General features: G+C 39.7%; 1 protein-coding gene across 1 annotated transcript; it reads left to right on the top strand.

Moving 5' to 3' along the window:
- Positions 1–5229: 5229 nt before the first annotated feature.
- LOC138023819 (guanine nucleotide exchange factor C9orf72 homolog) lies at positions 5230–16566 on the top strand. Its single transcript, XM_068870904.1, has 10 exons — positions 5230–5585; positions 8060–8338; positions 9188–9286; positions 9400–9461; positions 9830–9902; positions 10882–11007; positions 11736–11935; positions 13346–13403; positions 14712–14821; positions 15639–16566. The coding sequence occupies exons 1-10, from the start codon at positions 5346–5348 to the stop codon at positions 15829–15831; spliced, it is 1440 nt and encodes a 479-aa protein (XP_068727005.1). The 5' UTR covers positions 5230–5345; the 3' UTR covers positions 15832–16566.
- Positions 16567–17324: the final 758 nt, after the last annotated feature.

The following is a 17324-nucleotide window of genomic DNA, read 5'->3' as shown; positions in this document are numbered from 1 at the left end:
ATGATCACCGTTTTCGCTCAGGGCCCCCCAGTGCAGTTCACCTTGTCTCTGGTATAAAGGCCCGCCTACTTTTTTATCTGCCTTTGTATTTTAAACGTTTTAACTCTAGCCGTCGCCGTCGCCGCAAATACTTCCTCCGCCAGTGGGGTGGTAACGGCGTATTTGGACACATTAGTGGTTCCTCCTTCGCTCTTCCTTTGCTCTTTCTAGTTCATTCGCTCTTGTAAATATTGCTTACACTTATTATTTTCATCTCCACGTCTGTTTTTAATCCTTTTTTGTTGTTTTGCCTTTTATTAGCATGTTTCGCGTTTTAGATTTTTTATCTCTGTAGGAGAGGCGGGGTTCGACTCCCCGACGAATTTGGTGTGCCAGCCCCGTTTAGGAGGTGCTCCCTCTCCTGGGCGATCCCCATTTCTGTTGTTTCCATTTTCTGTTGTCAAGACTTCCGGGCAAGACTTCCGGGCACCTCGCTCAGGGGATCGCCTAAATACAAAAAAAAAAAAACGTTTAACCACATCTACCCTTAGTTAACCACGTTTACCCACATCTACCCTTAGTTAATCACGTTTACCTACATCTATCCTAAGCGAACCACGTTTACCCACATCTACCGTTAGTTAACCACTTTTACCCACATGTGCCCTTAGTTAACCAAGTTTACCCATATCTACCTTAAGTTAACCACGTTTACCTACGTCTACCCTAACTGAACCACGTTTAGCCTCATCTACCCTAAGTTTTTCACGTTTATCCATTTGTTTCCATTTTCTGTTGTCAAGACTTCCGGGCATTGCACCTCGCTCGGGGGATCGCCTAAATACAAAAAAAAAAAACGTTTAACCACATCTACCCTAAGTGAACCACGTTTAACCACATCTACCCTTAGTTAACCACTTTTACCCACATGTGCCCTTAGTTAGTTAACCAAGTTTACCCATATCTACCTTAAGTTAACCACGTTTACCTACGTCAATCCTAACTGAACCACGTTTAGCCTCATCTATATAGCTACCCTAAGTTTTTCACGTTTACCCTCATCTACCCTAAGTTAACCACGTTTACATCTACCTTAAGTTAACTACATTGACTCACATTTACCCTAAGTAAAGTACGTTTATCCACATCTATCCTAAGCTAACCTCATTCGACCACTTTTACCTTTAGTTAACCAGGTTTACCCACATCTACACTAAGTTAACCACGTTTACCCACATCTACTCTAAGTGAACCATGTTTTCCCACATCTACCCTTAACCCTAACCGTAAACCCTTATTCGACCACTTTTACCTCTAGTTAACCACGTTACCCCAAGCTAACCTCGTTCTACTACGTTTACCCTCATCTACCCTAACTGAACCCCGTTTACCCGCCCAGGTATGCTGGATACCTTCTTTAGGGTTCGCGTAAGTTGACCAAAATATCCGAACGTTTTTAAGCTATTTGGCAAGGTATTCTATAATGTGGCTTTGCTATAAGAGTTGAAGGATGATCTTTCGGGGGAAGAAAAGCCTTCTCAACACTCCTGCTCTTTCTTATCTTTATTTGGTCTTCTTGGGTCGATCTAGTCCTTGCTTAACTCTTAATTTGTTAGGAATACAGCTCTTTTTATATGTTCTTAATCTGACTGAACAAACAACTGCCAATCACACGTCAAACCGCAAGACGCACTACGCCTGCGCGTGAGTACATTAACATATTTTTTCCACAACAAAGAAAGTCACGTTGTCTCCACGAGACAGGTTTGTCAACATTAGATTAGCACGAACAGAGTATGATGACGAGTCACAAAGATTACAAGAAACGAGTTACAATATCTAGAATCAAGTTATACAACAAATTTACAAAGAAAATTACGATTTATGATTATTACATAACTGTGTTAAACAATAGACAAAAGAAGGAAAGGACGAGCGTAAGCGCCGCCTTTTGCTTAAATTTATCTGGCATACGTTTTTCAGGCAGAACAGGACAGTAACTATAAATCCCGGGCTACAATTACAGGTGTTTAGGAATATTAGAATATAGATTAAAAACACTTATTGAAAACTCAAAAGAGACCACTGTTGTCGTGAATGCCATCTGCAACCGCGAAAACAAGTCAAAAGGCCCAGAGGTGAACTGAAATAAGTTGCTTCCAAAAATACAGTAAAAGAGTTCGTTAGGGTAAAAACACCACTGAGGTAAACACAAATAACCGTAGTGATACCAAAAACCAATTAAAACATTCCTAATGAAACACCTTTCCCGACACCTGTTCCAAACCAAATTCATGACCTTAGGAGAAGACACACTCTGATCGCAACTACACTAACCCTACACTAAAGAGCAAACCGCCTTAGAAGCTAATCTCTCATAAGAGTCGATTACTTATGTTGCTTGGGAACTACTAGGAAAAGTAAAACAAATAACCTTTTTAATCTCCCTTAATTTAGCATGAAAACACTAACCCATTCAAAATAACTTAAGGACGGTGCATACTAATTAACAATATTTGTGCCCCGGTGTGTGATTATGCAGGAAATGTAGATCTTAACAAGTGGTATTAAAATCCAAAAAGAAAATTGGGGATAACCACGCGTTTTTCAAAGATAATTGCCAACGAGTCAGGCCTTCTGAAGACAGAAGGCCTGGCGAGGCGGCAGCTTATAGAGCCGCGAGAAGATTTTTAGGCGGACGAAATCTCAGAAGCGCTTCAAATTTGAGTGTAATGTAGACCAAAGCGATGAAATGTTGACCGTAGCGATAACCAATGAGAGTGCCGCACGAGTACGCCGCGTGATGTTTGCAGCCGCCAGGCGCCAGATCACGCAAGCTTGGCTCGTTGGCACTTTAGCGACAGCTATAACTAGTTCATGAATAATATTTGTAAAAAGCTTTAAAATATAAAGCAATGTATGGCGTTCTTTCTCAAATTCTCCGAAAAATGCATGGTTACCCCCAATTTTCTTTTTGGATACCAAGAGTACTTACTAAGATCTACTTTCTCCGGATAGTTTTAAACCACGCAAAAATATACCGCAAATTGATTAAGAGGCGAAGCAGTTAGCTCAAATGATTTTATCTATGATCGTAGTTACCCAGCGACGCCAAGCAATCTAATGAAATAATGGTAGCTACAATGTTTATCGTTTAACATAAGAAAAGCTTTGCTTTGAATAATTAGTTCTCGTTTTTTGCAACGCGAGTTTCCCTCAGAGTTTGTCAGGTTGTAATTAGAGTATTACTCAATGAAAAGACGCTGAAGATAACGTTGTTAACTTAGGGTAGAACGTGGTTATCTTAGTGTAGATGTAGGTAAACGGGCTTAACTTAGGGTAGAATTAGAATAAAATTAGATGTAGGTACGCGTGGTTAACTTAGGGTAGATGTAGGTAAACGTGGTTACCTTAGGGTAGATGTGAGTAACCGTGGTTATCTTAGGGTAGATGATGGTAAACGTGGTTATCTTAGGGTAGATGAGGGGTAAACGTGGTTAACTTAGGGTAGATGAAGGTAAACGTGGTTAACTTAGGGTAGATGTGGGTAAACGTGGTTATCTTAGGGTAGATGAGGATAAACGCGGTTATCTTAGGTTAGATGTGGGTAAACACGGTTAACTTAGGATAGATGAGAGTAAACGTGGTTAACTTAGAGTAGATGTGGGTAAACGTGGTTAACTTAGGGTAGATGAGGGTAAACGTGGTTAACTAAGGGTAGATGTGGTTAAACGTGGTTCACTTAGGGTAGATGTGGTTAAACGTGGTTCACTTAAGGGTAAATGTGGTTAAACGGGGTTCACTTAGGGTACATGTGGGTTAACGTGGTTAAGTAAGGGTACATGTGGGTAAACGTGGTTAAATAAGGGTAGATGTGGGTAAACATGGTTAACTAAGGGTAGATGTGGTTAAACGTGGTTCACTTAGGGTAGATGTGGGTAAACGTGGTTCACTTAGGGTAGATGTGAGTAAACGTGGTTCACTAAGGGTAAATGTGGTTAAACGGGGTTCACTTAGGGTACATGTGAGTTAACGTGGTTAAGTAAGGGTACATGTGGGTAAACGTGGTTAAATAAGGGTAGATGTGGGTAAACATGGTTAACTAAGGGTAGATGTGGTTAACCGTGGTTCACTTAGGGTAGATGTGGTTAAACGTGGTTCACTTAGGGTAGATGTGGGTAAACGTGGTTCAGTAAGGGTAAATGTGGTTAAACGGGGTTCACTTAGGGTACATGTGAGTTAACGTGGTTAAGTAAGGGTACATGTGGTTAAACGTGGTTAACTTAGGGTAGATGTGGTTAAACGTGGTTCACTTAGGGTAGATGTGGTTAAACGAGGTTCACTTACGGTAGATGTGTGTAAACGTGGTTTACTTGGCGTAGATGTGGTTAAACGTGGTTCACTTAGGGTAGATGTGGTTAAACGTGGTTCATTTAGGGTAGATGAGGGTAAACGTGGTTAACTTAGGGTAGATGTGGGTAAACGTTGTTAACTTAGGGTAGATGTGGGTAAACCTGGTTAACTTAGGGTAGATGTGGGTAAACGTGCTTCACTAAGGGTAGATGTGGTTAAACCTGGTTCAAGTAGGGTACATGTGGGTAAACGTGATTAACTAAGGGTAGATGTGGGTAAACATGGTTAACTAAGGGTAGATGTGGTTAAACGTGGTTCACTTAGGGTAGATGTGGTTAAACGTGGTTCACTTAGGGTAGATGTGGGTAAACGTGGTTCACTAAGGGTAAATGTGGTTAAACGGGGTTCACTTAGGGTACATGTGGGTTAACGTGGTTAAGTAAGGGTAAATGTGGGTAAACGTAATTAAATAAGGGCAAATGTGGGTAAACGTTGTTAACTTAGGGTAGATGTGGTTAAACCTGGTTAACTTAGGGTGGATGTGGTGAAACCTGGTTAACTTAGGGTAGATGTGGGTAAACGTGGTTTACTTAGGGTAGATGTGGGTAAACGTGGTTTACTTAGGGTAGATGTGGGTAAACGTGGTTTACTTAGGGTAGATGTGGGTAAACGTGGTAAAACGAGGTGAACTTAGGGTACCTGAGGGTTAACGATGTTAAGTTAGTGTAACTTATGGCGGATTGGGGTAAATTAGGGTCTAACGTTGGTCTAAAAGGACACTTCGTGTGGTATATACCGTATTTAAAGTTGTAATGTATGGGACGTCTTATGGGCCTAACATGAACGCTTTGCCCAAAATTGACATGAAGTACTTCCCAGGCAGGGAGCGCTGATGAGTTTGCGTGGAAGTCTGGGTCATAATACCAAAATGGCGGACAGTTAGCCAATCGTAATTATTGTGAAATGATTCAGGATAAGTTCTTGGGCCAGTCTGTGTACGCCATCGTGTGTTTATGAACAGTATGGATACCGTAGCTGAAGGAAAGGATTGTTTAGGTGAGGAGAGTTGCGTGAATTTTTGGACAACACCATCAGATGATGGTTTCAAGTTTTCGAATCTTTCGTCAAGTCACGTGTCTTTGCTCGCGGAGAGCGGACCGTTCGTTGCCATAGTGTTGTGTTATTGGGACAATGTCCTGGGACCCAGACTTCAGCATGTTTGGAGAGCTGCAGCCGGGGATGCAGCATCTCAGGTGAGTGTGTTTATTGAGGCGGGTCTAAAACACAGGTCACATTCCACAGGATAAGACTTCAGGATAAGACGTCAAGTCCCAGTTCCATTGATGACCAACTAAGTCAAAAGTTTCCCCTAGACCTGAAACAACATTTTTGCAGAGTGATTAGGGCAAAGAGACACTTTTGGTGTTGTTTATTTATCAGTACCACAGTGACATTTACATATACACTGACCTGTGACCCCTGACCTATGCATTAGACCCACCCGGGTTTCATTAAAGGGTTATACTTGAAATTATTAAGTTTTCTGTTATGACACAGGCTTCTTTGCTAGCAGAGGTCTTTTTTCTTTTGCATTCGCTGGACTGATGAGTACAGGAAAAGAGACCACTGCCATGGGTTGAAACTCACTTTGATTCCAACTGCTGTCCACGACCTTGGACGGCACTCTTCAAACCGCATGCCCCATGATATGTTTGCGGACTGTGACTTGAGCCCGCTTTGTCCCACGCATTCCTTTACAGTAATTCCTCTGTTATGTTTCAACTCACACAACATGAAGTATCACATGAGGACTTGGTTGCGAAGTACCGGTAACTGCTGCGCAATGCTCAACACAGTGAGTTTCGACCCATAGGCCATTTTACGGATACAGCGGCCCATTTTATGGGATTCTAAGGGGGCAAATGCATACTAATTGCCCCCTTAGGATCCCATAATAACTATTTGAAACAATGGATTTATAATGGCCACCGTATCCGTAAAATGGCCTATGGCAGAGGAAGAAGAAAAGAAACCTCTTCTAGCTGGGAAGACACAGGCATACCAGTAAAAAAACCCTGAATACTCACGGCACTGCTCCCATGATTTTAATAAGCATTGCAAAGAGTACCTCCCCTCGCTCTTGTCCCCAGCTTAACATCATTGTGTCTAGGAATGCATGCAACTGAACAGAGGGTGGCAAAGGGGGAGGGGGATTCTCAAAGAAAAGTTTCTCCATTTCACATTGCATGGGAAAAAGGGCTGACAATAAGCATTACAAAGTGTCCCATCAAGTGAGCATAAATACCTGGATCTATCTGAAGCTAAAAATAATAAAGAGATTAAGTTTCTAAGAAAAACTGTGGTGTTGTGTTGATGGGGAAGTGAAACACAGAATGGGTTTATCAACTGTGCTGATGTTTTGAGAATTTTACCCTTTGTCAGGATGAACCCTTGGCTCTGACAAAGGGCCAACACTCAAAACATCAGCTTTCAATTTTCTTTATGGTCGTCAATTCCCCATATCAAGTCAGGTTACAAACCTGTTTCAAAAAGTAATAGTAACCTTTTCACTTAGCTTATTGTGGGAAATAAGAAGTAAATGATCACACTTTACCTTGCTTTACTTTGGTTTTCCTTGGGGATAAGTGGATTAGAGGAATCAGGGAATTTAATTGCATTAGACGATGGAGAACCTATCCTAATTGTGTCAGTCTCACATGATGTCCCTTGGGTATCAATCATGATGCCATATGACTTCAGCATATGGATGCCATGATCTTGAACTGGCTGGCTAGCTAGCTGGCATCATAACATGGCTTCAATCTCATGTGATAGTGTACAGCTTGCCCAAGGGAAAACACCATTTTCTTGTTTGTCCACCAAAGCTGCAAAGCTGCATGTATCGAAAAGACTTATGAAGGGTGGGTGGGAGGGGCAGGTAAGGCAATGGTAAAGTCTGCTTACGAGCCTAGAAGACCCATCAGGCCGGCTCTTAACTCCGGTTTCTGTAGCATGAAGCGACTAGGAGTATTTCTACTCCGCCCTGGATGGGATGCCAGTCCGTCGCAGGGTTACCCCCAGCATTAAATTCGCCGGTACCCATTTATACACCTGGGTGGAGAGAGGCACCGTGAGAGTAAAGTGTCTTGCCCAAGAACACAACACAATGTCCCCGGCCAGGACCCGAACCCGGACCACTCGATCCGTAGTCGAGCGCACTAACCATGAGGCCACCGCGCCTCCCCAGGTCAGGCAATGGCAGATGCTAAAAAACAAACTGAGCAGCTACTAGACCCCAATCTCCCAGCTGTGTGAGAAAAACATTTTCCACTTTATTTTTTCCTCAGCCAGTGGAAAAACTCACTTATTAGTAGAAGAGAGAAGAAAGCGATTCTCCACAAAATATACAACTACGTTCAAATGCCTCATCAATGACAAAACAGGAATGGAATGCATCTTGCTCATCCTTACCCTCCCTGAATAAAAGATTAACTGGTGCATTATATTACAACTTGTATGGGTTAAGTTTTGAGATGGTGTACCCTACTGGGGAAATAGACATATTGATCATGCATACACAAGGCCTTTTGTGCATAATATTTCATAGTTTACAATATTACCATATTTGGTTGGCCAATCACAAACTATAGCATTGCTTTCAGAAATGTATGCAGTGCAATGGTTGCATCAACTTAACCAACAATCAATTTTTGCTTACATTATGCAGGAATCAAGCGTCCGTTATGTAGTCGGTCGGACGTTGCATGGGGAACTTTTACGAGATGCTCCAGAGAATGTTGTTGACACAAAGCTTTTTGTGTTGAAAGATCACAGCATTGTGTGTCATTCTTTCATTTTCTGTGGCCATGACAAGTGTGGACCCAACATTTCTGGCCTCTCACTTATTCTTCCATTCTCTGAACTAAAAAGCTACTTGCCTTTGGTAGAGCTGGTTGAAGAAAGAGTGAAGATTCTCATTGCTAAGCTGAGAGTGTTACAAGCAAAGGTATGGGTACTTTTTTATATCGTGATACATGATTAATAATATTATGATATGTGTGCTTATTACCTTGTGTCTGCACCAGTACTAGTAATCATGCAGAGAGCTTACTGTAGGAGAGGACGACAGCAGTGGCTACAAGAACACAACAGAACAGTGTCTTTAATGGACAGAAAAACCCTTCAAGTGCATCTTACATTTTCATGCATTTTTGGGTGTTCTCACACTGAGCGGAGGGGTTGGCGCAGTGGTAAGATCTCTGCCTTCCAACCCTAAGGTCCTGGGTTCCATTCCCGGTTCTGCCGAGACTGGAATATTTGGCGACCTTCTTTCCCGCTAAAGTTCACTCAGCTTTCCATCCTTCCGAGGTCGGTAAAATGAGTACCAGCATGCATGGACTGCTTAGAAGCGGCTGCAATTTGTGCCTGTATATGCTTCCAGTCCGCTGGGGGTAAATTGATCATTGTAAGGCGCCTTTGAGACGTTAGTGAAAGGGCGCTATATAAATGCACCACTTTACTTCACTTTTTACTTTATTTTACAGTAATGTTAAATAACCAAATTTTTGATTCTGTAGAGGACATGGGAACCCAATGGTAGATTTTTAACTTTCTTGGAGTCAGAAAATCCACACCATTTATACCAATTTTACCCCTGGAAAGTTGGCATTACACACTTCCATGATTTGATCCCTCTAGCTTTTTATCATTTTAATTTGTTTGTATCAATGTCATTGTTGTTGTCATTATGTTTAATTAATTAGTTAACTTAGTCTAATTAATATCAAAGATCAATGTTATCATCAACAGCATGGATTGCTTTCAATATTTTAATTTTTCTTTTAATCACATGCAGGACTTGGTGTCTTCTCTTTCTTCATTTGGCAATTACGTTCCTCGTTTCATTAAGACTATTACAAGCCTCAGAACAGCAGGCATTCCTGATTCCGTTCCAGTAAGTTGACTTATTTTGTATGCAAAAAAAAAAAACAGCAAGAAACGGAAACACTTAATTTTCTCAAATAATTTATTCTTAAAAATTAATGGTGTAAATTGTCTCTTCTTTAGATAAGTGAGACAGCCTTTAGCCTTGGAAAAGCGAATCTCTTTGACAACATCTTTCTAATGAGGTAACTTTTAGACTATTTTTGTTTGTTGTATTGTTGTTAGACTAAGTGAGACTCCTCCCAGGGTCTCTCTTCCTCCCTTCCTCTGAAGCAGGAAGGGAAAAAGAGGGACCTGTGAAGGAGGTTGGGGTCTTTTCAGAATCATAAATCCAGAGGTCTTACATATCTTTGTTATCCTTGTATCTTCAAAATGCCAAACATACAGTTTTAAATAAATCACTCCAGGTATTCTTACTCCGGAATAGGGTTAATTGAATGCACCCTTAGTCTAGTTTCCCCACTGTATGAATAAAACAATGCTAAAAATTTGATCATGGACAGGTCTGTATTCAAACCCCACATTTCTTTTCTCTTTAATTTTGTTCTCCCAGGGTAATAACATGTCACTTACAGACATTTGGAAGCACTCTAGTTGTTGGAAAAGCTTTGGATAAAGTCAACTTGGTAATAAATTATTTTTTATTGTCAGGAGCTTGGCAACTCAATTCACAGGCTTTTGAGAACAGGCTTTTGAGAACACGGGGCTGATGCAGTGGTGAGAGTGGTCACATTTCAACATATGATTAAATTGTGTCCTGAATTTGATCCACGGACTTGGTGGGACATGTGTGGGTGGAGTCGGACAGGTTTTTTCGTGGACTCCAGTGTTCCCCTGTCATAAAAAACCAACTTTTGATGTTGTCTTCTCAATTACAATTCCCCTTCATGCTTGGCAATACAAGGCTGAGAATAACAGGATGATGATGATGATGATGATGATGATTATTATTATTATTATCATCATCATCATCTCACTGTCTCACGGTGGTGTTGGTAATCACCAGAGTATTTTTGCTCTTACTATCATGCTCTATTCCTGAGCTTGGGTTTTCTATGTCACATCTCAGCTCTTTCCCTCAGCTCTGAGATGCAATACCTTTCTGAGAATATGTGCTGTTCCCAACAAGGCCAACATCTGGGTGCTTCCAGTTATATCTGGTTTTCCTAGGTACACCTGCCACTTCGAAAAGTCTTTCAAGACTCAGTGTTCCGAGGGCCCCTATAACCAATGGCACCACTACAACTTCCACCTGGTGTATCCGCTTATTATTATTATCATTATTATTATTACTGATTTTATCATCATCATGAATAGTGAGCAGGTGTGTCCAGGGTTACTCAATGGTAAGATGTAAGCCCCATTTAATACACACCACAAAGAATCACCTATCCCTATCTATCATCTATCTATATATCTATGCATCTATTTTTGTACTTCATAGTTACTTTAAAAAGTTCTCCTGACCCTAACCTAAAAAGTGTCCGACAAGTTCATGTGGATAGTTTATTTTTAGCCTTTTTTTTCTATAATGCATCCTATGCTGTAATCCTGTACATACACTGTAAAGTGAAAGAGAGATTACTTAGTAATCTGCTTTTGCAGATGGTGAATACCTTAGCATTGTTGTTGCCATTAGAGGAGCGCCGAAGATCTCGCTATGCTGTGGAGGCATTGAAAACTGATCTTGATCTGTATGATTCAGATCTGTTTGTCCAAGGCTTGTTAAAGGTAATGTAACAATAACAATGACTTTTTTTAAAAAGTTTAATAAAAGATTGAAGTTATCCGTGCGCTTAACTGGACAATTTATATGCAATAAATTTTGTAGTCACATTATACACATTCAGGTGTCGCCAACAGTATTTGAACCTATGACCTCTGCAATGTCAATGCAGGCACAGCGGAGCTTTAGCCCCATCAATTTCAAGCAAAAAATAAAAATTTTAAAACAGTTTTCTGGTTGATCCACGTTTATTTTTTTTGATATCTCACCAAGAATGCTGAAAGCAGCATTTCAGAGCTTCAAGATTTCAAAATTCTCTGGTGTAGAATTCCCCCAGCACCCCCTACAAGTTAGCGGGCTTGCTTGTTAGCCCCCCCAAAATATGTTCCACCCTCCCTACAATGCATTGCTCTATCAACTGAGCTGAGGAGCCGCACAGTTGTATCGTCTAGATAAGTTTAAGGATCACTTCTCTCCTGTGTCTGATCAAGAATCTTTCATTATTCTTAGTGTTAGGGTATATTTAATTCAGCTTTGTGACTGCAATGTTTTAGTCAACGAAGTATCTATCTATCTCTAGTACCTATATCTATACCTACCTACCTACCTATGTACCTACCATCATAATTTAAAGGCTGGGGAAAAAAACAGGCTTGAAAGAGACCATAACTGTTTGGATCTGGATGCATGTATGTGATGATTTCAACTATGTGACTTTTACTGATTTCACTAGACTTCCAAAGAGCCCTTCAGTCTTCCAGTCAAAGGAATCATCACAAGCAGTCTTCCAAGCACTTTGGTTGACTTGGACACCAGTGACGTCAAACAGACACATCCATTTAATGAGCATGTGCTCATTAGGAAGGAGTTTATCGACATTGAATTGGCACTGTTGTTAGAAGAGGTGCAAGATGCACCAATGTTTCCTGCACTGTGAGTGAAAATGTCCAAAACTTTCCTTATAAGATACAGGGTATAATTATTCCTTGTTATTACCGTATTCAACACATTGTGACAATGTCCAAATATGGTCATAGCACGCTCAATATTCGTAGTGCGTACTCAACGATATCCTGTGATACACGTAATTTTGTGTTGTGGAGAACAGTGGTAGTTTTGCCAGCTTTTTTTTCCAATAAACATAGAAAATTGTGCTTTATCATCAATGTGTTGAATAATAAAACAATTATCATGCTCAATCTTGCGGGATATCGCCTGATTTTAGCCACCTCGGCCTATGGCCTCGTCGACTAAGCACCAGGTGATATTCTGTGTGATTTTGCAGGATAATAATTATAATTGTTAATTATGAGCGAAAGAAAAAAATAGGGTGCAGCTCTTTGATTACTTTCCAGTGATGAATAATGAGTGTGTTTGGTGGCTTTTACCTTAATGATGTCTAACCTACACTCAAAAATTAGAACCACTAAAACCACAGAAACATGGTTTTCTGCAGCTTTCATTTTAGGTGATAACTACCTTGGACAGAATGATAAACATTACCAGAGGAAAGTACTTCTTAGCAGCTTTCATTTGAATGGTCACTCTTTAGGTGATCATCCATATATTTAAAAGTGAGAACTACATTGTCCAGAATAATAAACAGCACCACAGGAAAGTACTGCTCAGTAGCTTTTATTTGAATGGCCACACTTTAGGATTGCACCTGCACACTCGAAAGTGAGAACCACCTTGTAAGGCGTAATAGAGCGAGTTCATCGTATGACCTTGAAAAATTGTTCGCAATTTGTTTCATGGACCAATGTTTAGCAAGATTAAAACAAAGCTTCTCCTTATTCCCGCCAAGGAAACTCCTAATGTGGGCAGTAAACAGTTCGATCGCTCAGTTATATTACTGCCTTTCAAATGATGTCAAAGTGAAACTTTCCAGAAAGTTCCACAGAGAGATGACGCTGTTTGCATCCGCGTTCAGTAAGCTAATGAAAGTTTGTGCTTGTTTGTTTTTGTTCAATAAGCTAATTAAATGTTTGCATTTTTGTGTACGTTCTGTTTTTAAATTTATTTCTCAAGGTCATATGAAAGTTGCCCTGAACAGCACCACAGGAAAGTACTGCTCAGTAGCTTTCATTTGAGTGGTCACACTTTTGGATTTCACCCACAGACTCAAAAGATAGAAACACCACCACCTTGTACATTGCACCACTCCATAGGAAAGTACTGCTCAGCAGGATTTATTTTAACAGTAACAATGTAGAAGGGCAACCAAACACTCTTAAGTATGAACCACCTTGTATAGCACGATGTCAATAAGAAGGAAGCTATGGCTGTGGTGAAAATTTGAATATTCTTGGTGGAATAATGGATTTGTACTTTATTTTTTAGAGGCTTGTTTCACAATTCAGAGGAAGTTGGTGTACTGGTACAAACATTTATTCATGATGTGAGTATTGAGATCAGCTCAAACCTGAGTTTCAACACTTTTAAGAAACTTAACTATCGCAGAGGTTCAAAAAGGTTTCCCTTGGGTATCAGTGGGTTTCCAGTGGAAAACAATTACAACACTGTCATCTATATATATCTACATCTACATACTAAATCCCGCAAAATTTTAACAAGACGTAATGCAGGTGGTTTCACGGACTGATTAGTGCTGCAGTAGTTTCGCTTTAAAAGCATTATTATGTAGGATGAGTACATCAGGGGGGAGTTTATTCCAGTCATCCATGGATTGTGCGTGGCCAAAAAGCTGTATTTATATTCATCACAACTGCTGTGGAGTGCCAGAAATTTACTTGGTGGGATCCCCTTGTCTTCTAGCAAGGGTTGTTGGTGACAATGCATTAGGCAAAGCCTGGTGACTTTCCTACGGCTTTCCAAAGTCGGCCATTGTAGGTGTTTCAACACCCGTGTGACAAACCCCTTGTTTGTGACGTATGTTCTGGTTGCAAAGTGTGCAGCACGTCTTTGAATCTTTTCGAGACACTCGAATTGGTGTTTTTGTTAAGAATCCCAGCTGTGCTGGCATATTCAAGTGTTGGTCTATTAACAAGGGAAGTGTAAGTGCAGCTCTCAGTTATTTCATCGGGGCACGAGTGCAAATTTCTCTTAGCCAGACTTTTGTTTGCTTTGTTTTTAACATTAAACATGCGCTTTCCAAATTATTGTTTCTGTTAGAGTGGCACCAAGATGTGGATGTTGATGTACAGACTGCTGTGTGGGACCAGACATTGTGTAGTTAGACATGATTGGTTGCCTTGACCAATGATCCTTTCACAATGGCAATGTTTGAATATTTGTCTGATGCTATTGTGAAGCAACTTTTAATGGTGTATGTGGCACCCTAACTGTTGCCATGGTAATGGTCCAGCACTGCTTAACCCATTGACACCTCACTCCCAGGGGTCAATGGGTTAATTAAAGACCCTCTGAAACTCGGCTCTCGGAAAATACTATTTTGGTGTCCTAGTATTTTTCTCTTCCCAAAATGTAGTGTCAGAAAAATGTATCTTGTACAACTTGAGTTATTTGTGAAAATGATTGGTGATTGATGTTTCACAATGGCACCATAACACTGCTGTGCTCTAAGATCAATGCTTCTAATAGCTCAGTATCTTAATAATTTTATTTTATTTTTTATCTAGTATTGTAAATAAAACTGGTTTAAGCTACCCTAAGTAAATTGGTTAATCATACAAGCACCTTTGTATTTGACTAATGGAAGATTCTCAATAAGCAATTTTTTTTACAGCTCAGTCTTTTGCCATGTATATGTGGTGTCCGGGAGGGATTCATTGACAATTTTTTGAGGCTCCTTGACAGAAAAGCCCTTGCACTCATCAAATATGTGGAAGCTAAGTCGTAAGTATATGAAACAGCTGTTAACGGTTCCCTTTAGAATCTTAATTTGCTTATGTCATTGCTTACGTTAATTTTTATCTTGTTAACCTGAGTTCATCTTGCCCTATTTCTGACCCTATCATCAAGCGCAAATGCTCTTGTCAACAAGTTTTAAAAAAAATGTTATCTAGAGTAACTGTTATCCATCTTTAAGCTCTTCGGTGTTTTTAGTTTCTAGTAGGTTTCTTAACCATTGTCTATCTTCCATATTATAATTTATCATTAATAATTACTGTAACTTATATTTCCTTTTGATGGCAAAAGTCTTAAAAAAATAAAATAAAATAAAAAGTATTTAATAACTTCAGTTGTGAAACTATTAAAGCTGCATATTGTGATTTTGATGATCAGAAGAACATTAGCCATCAAAAAACTGACAAATGATCAGGTGGCAAGGGCACTAGCAGTTCTTTTCGTTTAATTCCATGTTTCTTGCAACATCTCTTCCCCCATCATAATACCCCCCTTCCAACCCAATTATTGTTTTCCCCATAGATTCCTCTTCCTACTCCTTTTTATTCTATCTACTCCAAATTGGAGTAGATAAGATCAGATCAAAGGGAAAAATTGCAAATAATTTGCAATTTTTCCCTTTGATCTTAACAACATGTAGGTCCACTCAAAAACCCTTTAATACACAAATATGTTTCTACTAGTCACTTTCTGGCACCATATGCACCTTTTTTGATGCCAGCTGTAACAACATTAACCATTGTATTGCCAGCTTTCAAAGGAACTCCAACATCAGTCTCTAATCAGTCATTCTTTTCCTTGAAAGGTCATTTGGTACGGTATCACTGGATCACACTGCTAAGAGGCAGTTGCGTCAGGACCTACAGCTAGCTACAGAGGCTGATTACTCCATCATCTTAGCGCGTGCAGAAAAATTACATCCAGGAATTTACACCTTCCTCAATGGAGATCCACGACAAAATGTTTCTCGTGTACAAGCCAGTTTAGAATGGCTCTGAACAATATTAAGGATCAATCTAATATGAATGAATGAGCAATAGTTAGTTGAATTTTGGGAAGCCTTTTTTTGAAGTTGTGAGATGTCTTCCAAGCTTCTTGTAATGGCATAAAGCTATTCCTTTTGATGTATATTTCCATTTAAAAGTAAGGAAGAGTTTTTATATCAAAGACAAGTTTTCAATGTGGCATATTTTTCAGTGCTATGGGCCAACTGATAGTATTGTTACATCTCTCTTTGTCATAAAAGTTTGTCAAGTTTGAACTGAGAACAAACTTACATACTTATTATTTTATATAAATTATTTCAGGAGGCCATTTATCCCCTTTAAGAGATTGGTCAAACTTGCTTTATAATTACTCACATTTTTTTATGGTTGCTATAAAAGTTATGATTCTCAAAAGGACGGATTGAAAGGAAGTGGAGAAAATCGGTAAAATTTGAATGACCCTAAATATTGTTAAGCCTAGGCTAATTACAGCTTTGCTACTTTGTATGGAAGCATTTTGAATGATGTCACAGTTTGGTATTATAAAGCAACAACCTAAAAGTCATTAATTCCATTCTTATTCAAGTAGTGCCAAGATGAGGTTGGGGAATTCTTAGTAAATATTTTTATAGATGTGAGTGAAATCCTGCATAAAAATTCAGTTATTTTAGCGTATTAAACGTGCTAAAACAAAATTAATATTCCAACTTTGAGGTAACCATGAATTAAAAAAAACATATCTAGTGTTATTGGGGTAGAGAGAGCTCAAATTTACGTGTTTATATCTTCAAATCTATGATCTTGGACAAAATTAGGTAAGACATGAGGCCATCCAAGGAGGGGAGAGGTCCTTGTTTCCTTTAACAATTTTCTTGTGCTCCTTTGTTCCTGAAATTACTAACCAAACTTGTTCTCAGCTTTTTGATCCATAACGTGCTTTTTGTTCCCTTGCTCCTGGAGATATTTTTTCATTTTTCCTCTATTCACCATTTCAAATTGGCCATGTTCCCTTCTCCTTCATACCCCCTTGAAGAGCCTTAGACATCCTCAATTTCATCACCTGTAGCTAACAAATTAAACAATCTGTGAGAGACCTGTATGTACCTGAAAAGAACGTTTTGTGTCTTGAGGTAAATTTTCTTTAAAAAACAGCTTCCCCTTAACCTCCAAAATAATGGTTAGACGTGTGTGGCTTCCGAACAAAATTGTGTTGGGTGGGGCCGGGAAAGAGACCCTACTCCCTTGAGAATATGGTCAAAGTGTTGTTATTCAGGCCTCGGTTGATCAAAAAGTGGATAGCCTGACCTGCTGAGTAAATTGCTATCCTGTGGATAATTCATTTGGTTTCAACAATACGTCTCCGATGGATCAGATAGTGATTAATCCCCTGGATAACGCAATCCACCTTTTGAACAACCGGTGCCCTGTACCAGTTGTTGAAAGGCCTCATAATTTTTTCAGTGGATAAGTCACTCTCTACAATATAAAATATACTCCATGTTAAA

This window comes from Montipora capricornis, chromosome 11 (genome assembly GCF_036669925.1).
Source record: "Montipora capricornis isolate CH-2021 chromosome 11, ASM3666992v2, whole genome shotgun sequence".
Taxonomy (NCBI): Eukaryota; Metazoa; Cnidaria; class Anthozoa; order Scleractinia; family Acroporidae; genus Montipora; species Montipora capricornis.
Note: the sequence above shows the minus strand (reverse complement) of the source record. Positions and strands in the feature narration are given on the sequence as shown.